The 16835-nt window shown below is 40.5% G+C and overlaps 1 protein-coding gene across 2 annotated transcripts; it reads left to right on the forward strand.

Moving 5' to 3' along the window:
• Nucleotides 1–1631: 1631 nt before the first annotated feature.
• cacfd1 (calcium channel flower domain containing 1) lies at nt 1632–15663 on the forward strand. Of its 2 annotated transcripts, none has more exons than XM_036588045.1 (6): nt 1632–2102; nt 2683–2889; nt 8714–8786; nt 11705–11830; nt 12409–12516; nt 14715–15663. In XM_036588045.1, exons 2-6 carry the CDS (start codon nt 2781–2783, stop codon nt 14803–14805), a joined length of 507 nt encoding a protein of 168 aa, XP_036443938.1. In that variant the 5' UTR covers nt 1632–2102; nt 2683–2780; the 3' UTR covers nt 14806–15663. The 2 variants fall into 2 exon arrangements, with proteins under 2 accessions (XP_036443938.1, XP_036443939.1); XM_036588046.1 differs by lacking the exon at nt 14715–15663 and adding an exon at nt 14509–14590.
• Nucleotides 15664–16835: the final 1172 nt, after the last annotated feature.

Genomic DNA, 16835 nt, shown 5'->3' on the forward strand with positions numbered 1-16835 from the left:
AAGCCCAGCGGTTGTATGCACAGCTCTGAGGAGAATTCAGGTAAAGCAGGTTCAGAACAGAACAGACAAAAAAGAACCAGAAGTGCTACATTAAATACAATGAATACAATGACTCATATTCAACATTTCACATCCTGCACTGCAATAATTCCAATTAGCAGCGCTAATTATGAGCTCTTTGCAATTAAACATGCAGCTGATCAGCGTTTTTGATGTATTGACCCTATCCATGACATACTCAAAGAGGCATATTGTGACATGTGATGTAATTTAACATGATAATGATTGTCTACTTTTATTATGTAAAAAAGAAGTGTTAGTAAAATGTATGACTTAAGAAATTTCACAGTATGTAGTATTAGTGCAAATAGAAATACAGTGCAATGTATATATGTATCAAACACATGGTGTAAATACACAATATTAAAAATATACAGTCCTGTCAAATAGAAAGTGAAACACTGAAACAGCCAGTGTATACAGGAGTGCAGTGTATAACATAGCAGCTACTGTTAGATAAACAGACAGACAGATAGATAGATAGATAGACAGACAGACAGACAGACAGATAGATAGATAGATAGATAGATAGATAGATAGATAGAAAGATAGACAGATAGATAGATAGAGATTATTGCATGTACAGGTACAAGGCAACAGACTACAGTTTAGCATCTACCAGAAAGTGTTTAATAGAAGTGCATGAATGAACAAAGTGGCAGATTCTAGAAAAATATGTACAAAAAGATATATATATATATATATATATATATATATATATATATATATATATATATATATAGATAGATAGATATAGATATATAGATATATATAGATAGATATAGATATATAGATATATATAAGTAAATGGATAAATAATTTTGGGCCATCATGAAATTTTGACACATCATAAAGGGCAACTGGCCTTTTCAAATTATGTCAAATAACGAAAAACGGCAAAAAATGGAGATAAGCACACATTTTCTAAGCCGCTTATTCTTCTGGGTCGCGGGGGATCTGGAGTTATATGATAGTGGTATATGTGGAGCGTTAGCTGTTCTGGTGTGAGCCGTTGATGAGCTGTTGTGGGGGGCCACTGGGCGTGAGGTGTTCAGAGATGGCCTGGGAATAGACATCAGACGGAGAGTCGATTCCAAAAGAATCGATTCTGTGATTCCAACACGACTGGGAGCAGGGGTCGAGTCCTGGAAATGACTCTGTCGACTCCGCGTTTTCTGACTGAAGCGAGGAGCGAAAACAAAACACAACAGTAAACAATATTCGAACAATAAACTGGTGAAGTAGCCAAATTCAGCCTCGTGGAAAGAAGAAGAAGATAACAACAGCTGCACTGGACAAATTTACCTTAAATCTGCCTAACTGGCCCCTTCAGCAGCGTCATCATGTGAAATAATGTAAATGCTGATGGTAAGACGTGTCGAAACATTAGTCAGCTGTAATCATGTAGGCTATCGACGATATTACTTGGTATAATTCCAAATTTTCATCATATCACCGTAATCTGTAGCTGCTCAAAATAAAGTGGAGTCGATGCCATTGGCAGGAGTCGAGAGTCGGAGTCTATTCCAGAAAACCCGTGCATCGTCTACTTGAAACGGGTGACGTTGCGCAGTGACGTAGTATAGACTCCGCCCATAACGCAACGCAACCGGGGGAACCTCCGAGAGAAGAAGCCAAACAATGGGCCACTGAATTATCCCGAGAAAATACAGTCAGCCTTTACATCGGAGGAGCTTCAGCTCCGCGGGGATTGTTAGATCAGGTTTACAGCTTTCCAAACGCTGAAGTGCGGAAGGATCGGCTGCAGTTTGGAGGAGTTATCCGGCTGGGTTTGCTGTATTATTAATGCCTGAGTGTGCCGATGATAAAGCAGGACGCAGGCAGATAAACAGGCGGCTCACTGTTTCTCACTTTTCTGCCATCTGGATCACCAGACGACACATCTGAGGACCTTTCACCGTCGACTGGTTTGATAACGTCTGTCGTTTAACCTACTGGAGCCGTTACTGTGGCTGTCTAGTACTTTGAAAGCGTTGTGAGAAGCACTGGACTGGACTACAGTGGACTGGACTGGATTAGAGGTGGGCAATATGGCAAAAATATAGTATTGCGATACTTAAAGAAATTTTCATGATATATAATATCTCAGCAAAATTTGTATGGCCCACTTGGTGGACATCTTTGGGTTTGTTCTGGCCCAGATCCGGCCCAAACACTGTAAAATGAGTAGATCTAGTGGATGTGGCCCACATCTGGTCTAAGTACACGTTTAGTCCACAGTATTGATGGCACTGGCCCACAAATGTAGACACAAGGTAAAACTGTGCAAAGCTGTTCGACATCTGGCCTTGTTCTGGCCCGCGTGCCTAACATCAGCCCAACAATCGCATCGGAAAACCAGAATTGGCCCAAAACTTCCAAAAATCGGCCAAAAATACTATCAAAAACTCTGAACTCATTGATTTTTATTTAGTGTTTGGCATAGTGTTGCACTAAATCCAGTTAAACGAGACTAATTTTGCTCTCTTCATAATGAAACATGCAGTTGGTCAGTGTTTTCCAAGTACTGCTGATATACACAATATGTTAAAAAAAAGCTTATTTTATTGTGATATAATTTATCACAGTAATGTTATATACTGTCATGTTGCCCTTCCCTAGACTAGACTGGACTGGACTGAAGTGGAGCAGAGCAGAGAAGGACTCAGTGACCGTGTGCACTGGTGATCTGCAGGTGTTGTGAATAATTGAGTTGTAAGATGAGCTCAGAGGAGGCCACAGCTCCAGCCAAAACAGCCAACGATGACGATGGCATGTCGTGGTGGTACCGGTGGATCTGCAAAATTGCTGCTGTCCTGGGTGGCATCTGTACGTATGGCAGTCTATTATTACTGTTATATTAAACATGGGTCACTCCTGTAGTTCACCATCACATTGTTACCTAAAGATGAAGGTTTAGGTTTAGCCAGTTTCACCGCTCTTTCAGAAGCAGTGAAATAGGCTATATGGCCAAAAGTATGTGGACACCTGACCATCACACCTATATAAGCTCGTTAAACATCCCATTCCAAAACCATGTGCATTAATATAGAGTTGCCTCCCTTCACAGCTGTAATAGCCTCCACTCCTCTGGAAAGCTTTCCACAAGATTTTGGAGTGTGTCTGTGAAAATTTGTGCCCTATTCAATCAAGAGAGTACTTTTGAGACCCCGCTCTGTGAGTTTGCGTGGTCTACCACTTTGTAGCTGAGCTGTTGCTTGTAGACTCTTCCGTTTCACAATAATAGCACTTACAGTTGTCTGGGGCAGATCTAGCAGGACAGAAATTTCACAGACTGACATGTGTCTCGGTGCCATCCCATGACAGTGTCACATTTAAAGTCACCAAACTCCTCAATATGACATTGTTTACTGCCAGTGTTTGTCTATGGAGACTGCATGGCTATGTGCTTGATTTTATACACCTGTTAGCAATGGGTGTGGCTGAAACACCTGAATTTCATCATTAAGAGAAGTGTCCACATACTTTTGTCATACATATGTATGAAACTGCAAGTGTAGGTGGCCTACAGGACTGGAGGTGGCCTCTGCAGAGTGCCAGAGCACAGTGTTCAGTGTAATGCAGGTGGATCCGGATTCTAGTCCATGTTTTCACTCTGTCACCGGTGCTCAGGGCTCCTCAATGATTGGGTCAAGGGTGCTGAGAGCTGGATCGGAGTGAACACATGGACTGGATGTGAGGGGAGAGACCGGGATTTCCACAAACGCATTCTTTCCTAGCTACTGTTAGGCTGGACGAGCTTTACAGAAGGCTGAAAGTTTGTTTGTGATTTAATAAGTTGTAACAAACAAAATAGAACCTGTAATGCTATAATAACAACAATAATAATAATAATAATAATAATAAACCTACAACTACAATGATTTTTATACAGTGATTTAGTAACTGCACTGCACAAAATCCATTTAAACAAGACTAGTTATGCTCACTTTGTAATGAAGCATGTAGTAAGTCACTGTTCTTTAAGTACTGATGATATTCACAGTATGTTCAGAAAAGCATATTGTAACATATTTTATTACGATAATGATAAAATAATGCCATATTGCTCACCCCCATAAAAAATCCTGGAAACTTTTAAAGGTGGTTGTATTCACAATCAAAGTCACGCAGTCTGGCACACATTAAATTTTTGTTCTATTTGCATTGCACATAATCGTGGATCGTCACTATTTCGGTGCCCCTGGCCATAATATTTCATGTTTTTGCCTAAAAATGGACTTTGACCAAACATTGAAAGCTTGCCTTATAGATTTGGTTTTTGTTTGTTTTTTGTTTTGTTTTGTTTTGTTTTTTTTGCAATTTTTCTCTTTTATCAAACCACAGACCAACTTTCACACACATTCACAAATATCCATTATTATTAAAACAACATAAATCGATTCAAAATCTGTGATAGCTGACGTGATTGCAGTATTCTTATCAGTGTAATGTTTGTAATATTCCCTTCTTGAAAGCCACACCTAACCGGTTTTTGGTACTGAAGCATGTTGTCTGTTTACTTAACTGGGTATTTTAATAAGACTCTTATAGTTTGGAATTGAAAAGTAAGAGAAAACATAAGTGCATCACATTTTGTGACATTTTGCTCTTTTTTATACATAAAACATCTTTTGTAAAAGTGGGATAAAATTGGTAAAATGGGACAAAACATTCTTGGGTGGCTGCCAGTATACCTAGGTATAGCCTTCGTGTGGGAAACACTGCTCTACTCCTGCATATTATTAATATTGTTCTCTTAGAGAAGTATGAGCAACACAAGTAATGTAATTCTTAAGTCAGCGACTGTAAGGTAACTATGAGAATTTAATGTGGAACGTGTTGCAATATGCTTTGTACTGCATTATACCAGCACTGGTAATCAGCTGTTCTAGCATGGCCAGCTAGCAACAATAGCTATGAAAGAACTATGAAAGCTATGAAATGACTCATTCACCGAAACTGGTTCTTGCTGCAGACGACCAGAAAGGCGTGTTATAAAGTACACACGTTTCAAGAAAGCAGTTGAAGAATGAATGAACACACTTTAACATATGAGCTACTACATCATTTTTTCATTATGGCAGTTGACAATACAATGAGGGCAGACCACTGAAGTGAGTGGACAGTTGTATTGGTGATCAATAAAGTTGATTGGATTGTCTCCCTGGACAAAGGTGCATTGACAGACAGGCGGCTCCGCACCATTGATCAGTCAAATGATTCCCCAGACCCACCAGGTCTCCTGCAAACGGGCCTTACAAGGCACTTCAGTTTTGCCACACTCCTCATGTTCATGCATGAAAGCAGGGTGTTTTCTCAGGGAAGCCAGTTCAGGGCATATTACAACAGTGACCCTCAGGCCCAGACCTGGGCAACTTGTGTTGATGACTGGCTTGATGTGTTTTATTAGACATGTTGGAACTAAAAAAAAACAGGTAGAGGCTCCTCATAACTAGGAATGGGCATTTCAGTCTAATTCGGTTCAAATTTTTAAGGCATTATTCCAAAAATGATTGAATACCCCCTAAAAACTAGACAGGAATTTGAACGCTATGGGCTACCGCACACAGACGCATCAGGAGACTGTGACCAGAGATAGTGACGCCACTCAGCATCTCTGTAATCCTGAGCTATATTAAACCTAGACCACAAATCCATAGTACACCATTAGAACAAAGGGGTTCTTTACAGGTATATTTTTGTTCAAGGCACAAACAGTGTATGTACCCTCAAAGGTTTATTACATTCACTTTCCTGGAGAAAAGGTGCATATTTGCATCTTTTCATAACCGTTACATTTTAAAATACAACAATAAAACATAAATCCTGGAGTAAAGACAAGGCATATATAAATGCAGCAAAATATGGTACAATTATGTTCCCTAACTAAAGGTACTGAAGATGTGTTCTTGAGGGTATGAGAGAGCTAATGTTATTAGCTTAGCCACATATTTCACCACGTTTTTGCTGAAAACAGTGAGTTTGTGAAGAGTTAGCTAGCCGATACCAAACCTGATATATCTGCTAACTGATACTGCAAGTTTTATTCCATTAAATCTTTACAAGTAGAGTGTAAAATGAAGTTGAACTTATTTGTTTATCAGCGATTTTCTGAGAGCTAGCTAACGTTATTAGCCTAGCCACATATTTTAGCCTAGCCATATAGTAGAGTAAAAGCCATCTTGAAACCTGACTGTTGTCTGCACTTCCGAGTTTTTAGCGCCAGGTAGCAGAAAAGACAGAACTGTAGCACATAGGAAGTATTGCAGAAAATCGCTCATAAAGAAACAAAGTTCAACTTCATTTTACACTCTGCTTGTATAGACTTAATGGAATAAAATTTCCAGTATCAGCGGATTTGTCAGGTTTGGTATCGGCTAGCTAACTCTGCACAAACCCACTATTTTCAGCTGAAAGGTATGAGGTGAAATATGTGGCTAGGCTAATAACGTTAGCTCTCTCATATTCTCAAGAATACATCTTCAGTACACAAACCTTCGAAGCAAAAGTCCAGAAAATTGTATAAATGTGTTTTTGTTTTTTTTGTTTTTTTGAATGTTTGTGTCCAGCAGTGTCAGCGAGACAGAAGCTCACTGAACAATGTAGTGAAGGGCTTTATGAGTGTATTTGATCTGTTATGGGCCCTGAGGAAAGGAACACTTATGAGTCCAGGCCTGTTCTTCTTTCATTCTTTGTTGGGACACCATTCAATTGAGAACCGTCATGGCAACACAGCTGTCATAGCAACTGAGCTTTTCTCTGTTCTGCTCTCATTCCTTTCTCATCCTCTCTGCCTTCTTTGTTCCTCTCTGTTATTAGTCACAGCTCTAAACTAACATTAAACTAAAGGCTGTTACCCCGAACACCATTCATTTGTGAAATGTATTCAGTCGCTAACTTGCAGTTGTGAACAGAAGAGTTGTTAAACATTGTTTTCTCAAAGCCGGTGCAGCGGCGCTAGCTTGCTAAGTGGTTGTTTCGTTTTATGCTAGATGTGTTTGACGTTTTGGGACTGCATGCTCGGTTCGTGGCTGTCAAGGCAAGCAAAGCTAAATCAGTAGCTGAAGACAAAATGTTTTGATCACAAACTGCTCTACAAAGTGCAGCGAACCTGTTTGTCTACCGTCTTCACTAGAACCCGCCCAGCCTTACTGTTATGAAGATACTGGTATGCCTCAGAGCTTTTCGGGTCATTCATAGCAGATTGCTATGTACAATGAGTCTTAGGAATATCGTAGATACACAGAGATATAGTTGACGATAAGTGTTGTAAACTCTGTAATGGGGAGGATGGACATGTGTAAAACCCTCTAACAGACATAGAGCTTGCTCTGCCGAGCACCCACCCATGCTCGCGAACCCTACATGTAGGGTCACTTGGGGGGGCAACTAGCTAGCTAACTAACTAGCCAACTGTGCCCCTGTCTCATGGGATTGTGCTGTTGTGAGTGAATGGCTAGACTTCTGCTTCTGGCCTGTCTTGTGAGTAAAAGTCATGTATCGCCACCTAGTGTGCTGAAGTAGCAACTGTGATTCCAGATTGAGAAACGAAACAATAAAGTTATTTTAACAGTAAATACCTCAAATGCACAACCGTGCACACAGAGTCGAGGAGAGCAGAGGGCGTCCACCACGCAGTCAGTATAATTCAATAGGGAGACAGAGCTGTAGTGTGCACAAGACCTCAACACATGCATAGTGTGTGGGGGGTGGGTGGTTGGGGTGAGTGTTCAGCCCTCATGAATAGCTCTCTGTTCTTTCTAGCCTATGTGCCATAACCCCAGTGACTTACACAGTTGTTCAGTAAAACCTCAGAAAAATGTGAGTGTGGCCTGTAAGATTCTCGGTCTCTCGACTGCAGATTCCTCACATATATATATATATACATATATATATATATATATATATATATATATATATATATATATATATATATATATATATACAGTATATATATATATATATATATATATCACTGTTGTCGGAACAAAACCTTGTATCTCCGAAATGAACTTTACAGGGGAAGGAAAAATACTGCTTTACTTTTAATGTAAGTCAATGGAACCAGAAGTCAATTTGAGCCATTCATCATGGAATTTACACACAAAGTAAAGCATGACAGGTATTTTCAAATTATAATGTGTGTGTGTGTGTGTGTGTGTGTGTGTGTGTGTGTGTGTATATATATATATGTCTATACTATTGTCATATATTATATACTGACACTATTGTTATCCAACAGCATCATCTTCTTCCTTATTCTTTTTGGTACACAATTTTTTTGTCCGCTAACTCTTCCACAGTTCTCGACACCATTCCATCTGGAATGGTGTGCTCGTATGCAGCTTTTTGATCCAACATACGCTTTTCATAGAATCGACGTTAAATAACAGTTTTTTCCCCATAGGAATGAATGGTGTGCAGAAGTGGTACGCCCATCTACCGTACTTTGACCGAAGAATGGACAACTCCAGTTATAATTATTGTTGCTATATAACTCAAGTCTAATTGGAAAATGGTCAAAGTTTTTTAGTTATAAGGGATAACAAGAGTTTGGAAAATGGTCATGTAAAAGTGAATTACAGTGCTTTTTTTCTGCTATCAGTTCTTAATTTATTGGTCACTCTAATGTTTTTCTCTCTCTCTCTAGCTTGTGCAGTGATGGGGGTTTGGAACTGTGTGACGGTGCACCCCTTAAACATCGCTGCAGGAGTCTGGATGGTGTGAGTACTCCTAGTTCATTCTGTTTTATGTGTTTTGGATGCTCTGTATGTTTACGAGCCAGCCTACCACAGCCACTGTCTTGTACCGACGTCCACTGTTGAAACCTGTATGCGCGAGCGTCACCCAAGACAGCAGGCACTGCTGTACACTATTAGGTGTCATCCTCATAACAACACTACCTATATAACTCCAAGAAGTGCTAGAAGAAAGCAGAGTCATATTTATTGAAACAATTTATAGATCTTATTGTAATGAAACTTAACACAGTGACTGAGTTCTGTTTGGATTGTTTGTTTATTTTGCCATAAGCAGTGTTATTTATCTGTTGTTTACTGTTCCAGGTTGGGATGCAGCCACAAAGCACTAATACATGACCACCAGAATGCAAACTGCAATAGTATGACGTGTTGATCGCTGTATTAAAAAATAATGATTGTGTAAAGGGCTCATCAAGTTAACTGAGAAACTCATAATGTTAGTACTTTTAGCATATTTAGCTATTGTCATATGCACTGATGTGCCAAAAGCCCTGGACTAGCAGTAACTCCAGCAGCACTGCTGTGTCTGATCCACTCAGACCAGCGCAACACACACTAACACACCACCACCACGTCAGTGTTACTGCAGTGCTGAGAATGATCCACCACCCAAATAGTACCTGCTCTGTGAGGGTCCTTGGGGGTCCTGACCACTGAAGAACAGGGTAAAAGGGGGCTAACAAAGTATGCAGAGAAACAGATGGACTACAGTCTGTAACTGTAGAACTACAAAGTGCACCTATATAGTAAGTGGAGCTGATAAAATGGACAATGAGTGTAGAAACAAGGAGGTGGTCATAATGTTATGCCTGATCGGTGTTGATCATGAAGTGGCGTTTCCTCAGGCTTGGGATGCCCACACTTGTCTAAGCTGTGAGGTGTTATCTTGTGAGCGAGGTTGAACACTGGTCAGCATGCTTATTGCAAAGCAATGTAAATTACCAGAGTTTGATCGAGGCATGATAGTGGGTGCCAGACGGATGGGACATTCCATTTCCGAAGTTGTGTGGGCATTTAACGTTCCTCGATCTACAGTATCACTAATAGGGAAAATGTCATAGAAGACATTACCACCCACAGTGGACAGTACAGTGGCTGCCCGTAAGTACTTAATGATCGTGACCGGTGGCGTCTGGCTAGAATTGTTCGTACAAACAGAAAAGCAACCCTGGCAGAAATCGCATCCATGTTCAATGCAGAAGGCCCCACAATCATATCCCGCAGGTCAGTGCAGCGTCTTTAGCTTTCATGGGATATGAGAGCAGAAGTCCCACCAGAGTGCCTCTGTTAACACCATGACACTGGACACAGTGCTGCTCCTGGGCTCGTGAGGTTGCTAACCGGACCCTAGGAGACTGACATGTGGTGTGGTCCGACGAGTCATAGTACCAGTTGTTTTGGGATGATGGTTGGGTTCGTGTGTGGTGCAGACCCCATGAAGCCATGGATCCCAGTTGTCAACAAGGCACTGTGCAGGCTGGTGGTGGTTCCATACTGGTGTGGGGTGTTTTCTCATGGCAAGGACTGGGTCCACTGGTCCACCTGAACATTGGTTAATGCTATGTTTTACTGGTTGGTGACCATTTGCAGCCCTTCATGGACTTCATATAACCCCCACAATGGACATTCCAGCCATCGGGCCATCAGGCCCAAGTTGTCCAGAATTGGTTTGAGGGCATATATATATTTTTTGCACCTCAGTGGCAGCTCCACTGGGCAGATATTTTTAGTCATACAAGTCTGGGTTTCTGTCTTTTTGAATGAGGAGACACCTTAGAAATTCCATGTTCAAAATTTGAAATCGCTGGTAAAATCTGTCAAAACTCACATACTTTGTAGCATTTGGCTCAAATAATGCAAAAAAATGTGGGTTTTTTTTTTGGATTGTTCTGGCTGCAGCACTTCACGCAGATCTCAACAAGCGTGGGGGGGTGGTTGGGGGGTGTTCCCGCTAGCTGTTTAACCAGCAAGCTGACTGGCTAATTTTATTGAAGGGCGGGATTTCCTCCACAAATGGATTCCATGTTGACCGTTACCAGCTTTCCCATTCATATATCAATGAGTGACCGTCTCCTCCTTTATAACATCTCTGGTTCTGCACAAAATTAGCTAAAGTGACTCTATACATTAATTATGTTCATTTATTAAAACAAATAATTGAACATTCCATTTTGTCACCACTAAAACAATCATAACACTACCAAAACTTTACCAAATGTTTCAGTAGTGACTTTCGGTAGTGTTATGATTGTTTTAGTAGTGACAGAATGGAGCGGTCAATTATTTATTTTAATAAAATTAACACAATTAAGGTACAGGGTCACTCAGACGCTAAAGGATTTTAGTCTAAAGTCCAAGATCAGTTAGAAGTTCCAAATGTGTTTTCAACTCTGACGTTGAACCAGTTCAGTCGAATGAATTTACGTTATATAGTATACATACACACAGTACAGTATGAAAGAAAATGATGTTTATAAAGCTGTTTATCTGGTCAATAGGGATTTATTTGCTCAAATAACACTAATATTAGAATAAATACGAGTACCATTAATGGAATAAGGAGTGATTTTATGCATGTAAATGTGTTTGCTTGCCTGTTTCCAATCCTCTCCGAGAGGAAGCCCAGCATTAACTTCATGAAGTTGTGCTGATGATGGAATTTAATTCATCCATGTGATGTCTGGAGAAATCTGGAACTTTGTTCTTCAGACGAGCTCACAAGACAGCAACTGCTTTTTTGGAAACAGTAAATTGCTGTTACTGCACTTATGTTGATTTGCATCCATTCTAATGATATATGGTGTTTCACAAGCAGAAACATACTTACTGCTTTAAATAAGTGTTTGTGGTGATCAGACCGTGTGTCCGTGTGTCCTCAGGTTGACGGCATGTGTGCTGTTCATCTGCGAGGTGCCGTTCTGCTGTCAGTTCGTGGAGTTTGCGAACGCGGTGGCGGACCGGGCGGACCGCATGCGGCCCTGGCAGAAAGCGCTGCTCTACTGCGGGTGAGTGAGAGACATACAGATACTGCTTTTTGAGGATTTTTTAGGATTCATTGGTTGAGATGTAAACAGAGTGATTCAGAGTGGTTTGGTGTGAAATGGTTGATTATAAAGACAGTGGTGGTGATAGGAACCAGGGGTCACCATGACTACAACACAAATATAGACATTTTATTTACTGTCCAAAACCACCAGTGAACCTACACGAGTCTTCTGAGTGATTATATGTAATTTTGATGATGGGAAAATAGTGGAAAATCTGAAAATAATACATTTTCTTTGGGGACTGTTTTTGCCTCACAACACCCTGCATGTACGTTTTAAACGTACATGCAGACCTCAAAACTATCATAAAACAATGTCTCGTGCATCAGACAGTAAACATGTATTCCCTTCTGTGAGGGAGCTTTTAGAGGTGGACGTCTGGTTCCTGTCACCAAAAGCCCTTGTTACCTAACTAGCAATTACCTAGTAATTAGGGACACAGCCTTCTCCTTCCCTCTGAGGAGCAAATAAGGCTACCATACAGTTCAGTCACAAACTCTCTCTCTCTCTCTCTCTCTCTCTCTCTCTCTCCCCAGGATGGCCCTCTTCCCCGTCTTTCTGAGTCTGACCCTGACCACTCTGTTTGGGAACGCCATTGCCTTCGCCACCGGAGTGCTCTACGGACTCGCATCCCTCGGCAAAAAGTGAGAAAATCGTTCATACGCATAAATTTATGATGAAACTGGGCATGTAAAATAAAAACTTTATACCATGATAACTAAAAGGAACGTTTGTGAACAGACGTTTATGTTGGTTTGACAAAGCCAGTTAATAATGTTTCACAGGTTAAAGCAGCTGCAGAACGCTTTATATAGTAAATCCAGCTAGTTGCTATGGTTTTGCTGCAAGGTTGCTATTGTATTCCAGGTGCCTGCTAAGGTGTTGCTAGGCTGTTGCAATGTAAGTCAAAATGGTTGCGTAGGTGTTCTTAAGCCATTGCTATGGAATTCCAAGTGGTTGCTAAGATGTTTCTAGGCCATTGCTGTGCTATCCCAGGTGGTTGCTAAAGAGGTGCTAGGCTGTGGTATTCCGTGTGGTTGGTAAGGTGTTGTTAGGCCATTGCTCTGCTATCCCAGGTGGTTGCTAAAGTGGTGCTAGGCTGTGGTATCCCATGTGGTTAGTAAGGTGTTGTTAGGCCATTGCTCTGCTATCCCAGGTGGTTGCTAAGCTGCTGCTAGGCCATTGCTTTGGTATTCCAAGTGCCTGCTAAGGTGTTGCTAGGCCGTTGCAATGTAAGCCAAAATGGTTGCTAAAGTGTTCTTAAGCCATTGCTATGGAATCCCAAGTGGTTGCTAAGGTGTTGCCCTTGCTGTGCTATCCCAAAAGGTTGCTAGGCCATTGCTCTGCTATCCCAGGTGGTTGCTAAAGTGGTGCTTGGCTGTGGTATCCCATGTGGTTAGTAAGGTGTTGTTAGGCCATTGCTCTGCTATCCTAGGTGGTTGCTAAAGTGGTGCTAGGCTGTGGTATCCTGTGTGGTTGGTAAGGTGCTGTTAGGCCACTGCTGTGGTTTCCCAGGTGATTGCTAAGGTGTTGATATGCCATTGCTTTGGTATTCCAGGTGCCTGCTAAGGTGTTGCTAAGCCATTGCAATGTAAGCCAAAATAGTTGCTGAAGTGTTCTTAAGCCATTGCTATGTTGCCAAGGTGTTGCTAGGCCACTGCGGTGCTATCCTGGGTGGTTGCTATGGTATTCCAGTGGTACAGTATAGCAATTTAGTATTGCTGTATAACAGTGTTTAGTATAGAAGTCTGTACATTATAAGTAGTGTTTGCTCATCAACCACTACAATAATGCTAATTTCTGTTAGCCCATCACTTGCTTTGTCCATGTTAAATTAGCATCAAGTTAACAAGGTTTAATACTGCACAGCTCAGAGTCTGCACACAGGCATTTCAAGCTTTTACGTAAATGTAGGCGACATATTTTCTTTTATTTTAATCTTTTAGTAAATGTTTCAACTTAAAGCCTAACTCTCAGTTGAAACTGCAGCCCGTTTGACTAAATTGCAGAAGTCTTAAAGGATGTACAGTACCGTTTGTATATCGTACAGTTGTATGCAAAGGTTTCTGCACCCCTGGTCAAATTCCGTGTTATGTTGATGTTCTGAGTGTAAATAAGTGAACACATCCTTTACAGAGAACACATAATACAGAATTAATGTTTATTAGCTGAATGTATCATTGGGAAAAAAATAAAGCATAAAATGCGGCTTGTGCAAATGTTTTGGCCCATTAAGCGAAATAAATAAAAGCAAACAAATATATATTTTTTAGAAATTGAAATTGATTTAAGTGTGCTCTCTGTGCAGAATGTGTTACCTTATTTACAACAAATCAACAAATCGACAAAACATGCCTGTACATATTTAATATTTTAGTATACCAAATTACCAAATACTGGTAAACATCTAGACAAAACACTCCTGCACTGTTTTATGCTGCAAGTATGCATGGTGAATGGAATTGTGTAAATACTCATAATTTTCTTTCTTTTTCTCTTAATTTACTATAAAAATTTGTGTTTTTCACTATTTTACTACTGATATTCTTTTAACATTAATATTACTGGTTTCACTATTTGTTCAATTTAATATTTTCATTTTTTAACATTGATATTATCTACATTATAACGTGAAGTCGTGTGCCCTGGCTAATGTCTCCCTAATATACTGACTCACTCACACACTTACCCACAACCCCCTCTCTCTCTCTCTCTCTCTCTCTCTCTCTCTCTCTCTCTCTCTGTCTCTGTCTCTGTCTCTCTGTCTCTCTCTCTCTCTCTCTCTCTCTCTCTCTCTCTCTCTCTCTCTCTCTCTCTCTCTCTCTCTCTCTCTCTCTCTCAGGGGCGATGCGGTCAGCTATGCCCGGCTGCAGCACCAGAAACAGGCTGACGAAGAGAAACTGGCCGGTACGACAGACGGCGCGGCCCCGTGACCCCGCCTCCTCCTCCTCCGTTATCCCTCGTTCTTCTACCTCTCCCACCCCTCTCTCCGTCTCCCTGAGACTCCTGCTCTTCTGCGTTCAGTGATTTTGTGATTTTATTTATGTGGAATTTTCTTTTTTTTTCTTTTGAAACATCAGGGTTGAGCTCTCGAGTTGTTTTGTTGTTGTTTTGGAAGGTGGCTCTGGTTTGATGGGCTGTAAGTTCTCTTCCTTATTTATCCGTAACTTATGAAGCAGACACTAAATCAAGAGTAACCTCACGCTCCCATGTCCAAACAGAAGAGCAGAATGCATGTCACTGACGTATCGGTCATCTCCTGTCCATCTGTCACTACACCTTTACTCACCGAGGGTACTGGGAATGTCAGCCAATGAGACTTTTCTACCAAACGCCGTCAAATCCGTGATATTAGAGCTAGAATAATGTTAGTTTTCCTCCAGTGGAAGTGCATGTGTGGTTGGTGTGGTCATTTAAAGAGGGCTTTAGCTGCGTAACTAACCCTACTGGACGACTTTCGTGTGTGCGTACGAGTGTGTGCTCACTGATCTGCCTTTACACACGTTTCCTGCTGCAAACGTCGCTCGTGATTAAAGAGAAGAATGTACGCTTCACTATGCTGCTCTAACTCCACGACACCCACCTTCTCTCTTTATGACTTCTCACAAAAGAGAGCGTAGCTAAGACTGGAGATTGAGTGTATTCGAGTCCAGTCTGGCTCCAAAGTGCACACGGCTGAGGAGAAACATGGTCTTATGGGGGAACTCCACCGCTTTTTCAAAATTCCTGCATAATTAAGTGGTTGGGATGTAAACAGTGATTCAGAGTGGTTTGGTGTGAAATGGTTCAGATTTCTTTACAGTGGTGGTGATAGGAACCAGGGGGCGCCATGACTACAACACAAATATAGACATTTTATTTACTGTCCAAAACCACCAGTGAACCTACACAAGTCTTCTGAGTTTATATGGAATGTTGATGATGGTTATGAAGTATCCTCAGCTCTCCACCATGAATTTATTTAAAAATATGTTTTGGGCCAAAACCTTGTGGCATAACTACTGTGTAGGCATACGACAGTGTATTTCCAACAATTTTGTATACTCGCTTTCTGTGAGGGAGCTTTTAGAGGTGGACGTCTGGTTCCTATCACCACCACTGTGAACAGTTCTGACTCTGTAAGTTTCTCTAGAACAGAGCGTTTCACACCAAACCACTCTGAATGACTGTTTACATCTTAACCACTGAATTACACAGAAATTTTGGAAAACTGGTGGAATTCCCCTTTAACTGTACATTTGAGAGTGAGGAAATCTGTCCCGCTCTTGAATGCTGTGTGCAAATGTTCTAGAACATTGGTCTTCTTCTAGAACGTCAGAATGTTACGAGTGTTCGGGAACACTAAACTGAGCGACCTGTATTTAGAATGTTCTGTTCATCTTATTCACTGGTCACCTGTTTTTACTTTCGCTTGTTCAAACAAGGTCATTTTAAACAGTTATACTGCAAAAAATGGCATCTTAGCAGATGAAATCATCTTAAATCTAGTCAATGTATATAATATTTCTCATTTTGAGATCATATTATTTAACACATTTTAATTTTTATTTTTTTGTTCAGTTTCTAGTGTAAGTGTCTTATTTCATTAGCAGATAATATTGTTTTTTTTTTCAAGAAATAATGCTTAAAACAAGTAAAATTATCTGCTTGTTTTAAGCATTTTAGACAAGTTCTCTAAATAAAATGACCCAAAAAACAAGTAAAAAATATCTAGAGATTAGAATAATCTAATCTCAAAATGAGCAATATTTGATATGCCGACTGTTTCACTTGCCAAGATACAATAAATACAATATTTCCGCCAGATAGAAAAGAAAAAAAATCACACCGTTTTTTTCTCCCTCTCTGTTTCTGACGAAATGTTGAAATGTCAAAAAATCTGACTTCATATCTCAAAAATAATGACTTATTTTATCTAAATATTGACTTATATCGAAATAATCCCTTTATTAATTTCAGTAAC

Source organism: Colossoma macropomum, unplaced genomic scaffold, assembly GCF_904425465.1.
Source record: "Colossoma macropomum unplaced genomic scaffold, Colossoma_macropomum, whole genome shotgun sequence".
In the NCBI taxonomy this organism is placed as follows: domain Eukaryota; kingdom Metazoa; phylum Chordata; class Actinopteri; order Characiformes; family Serrasalmidae; genus Colossoma; species Colossoma macropomum.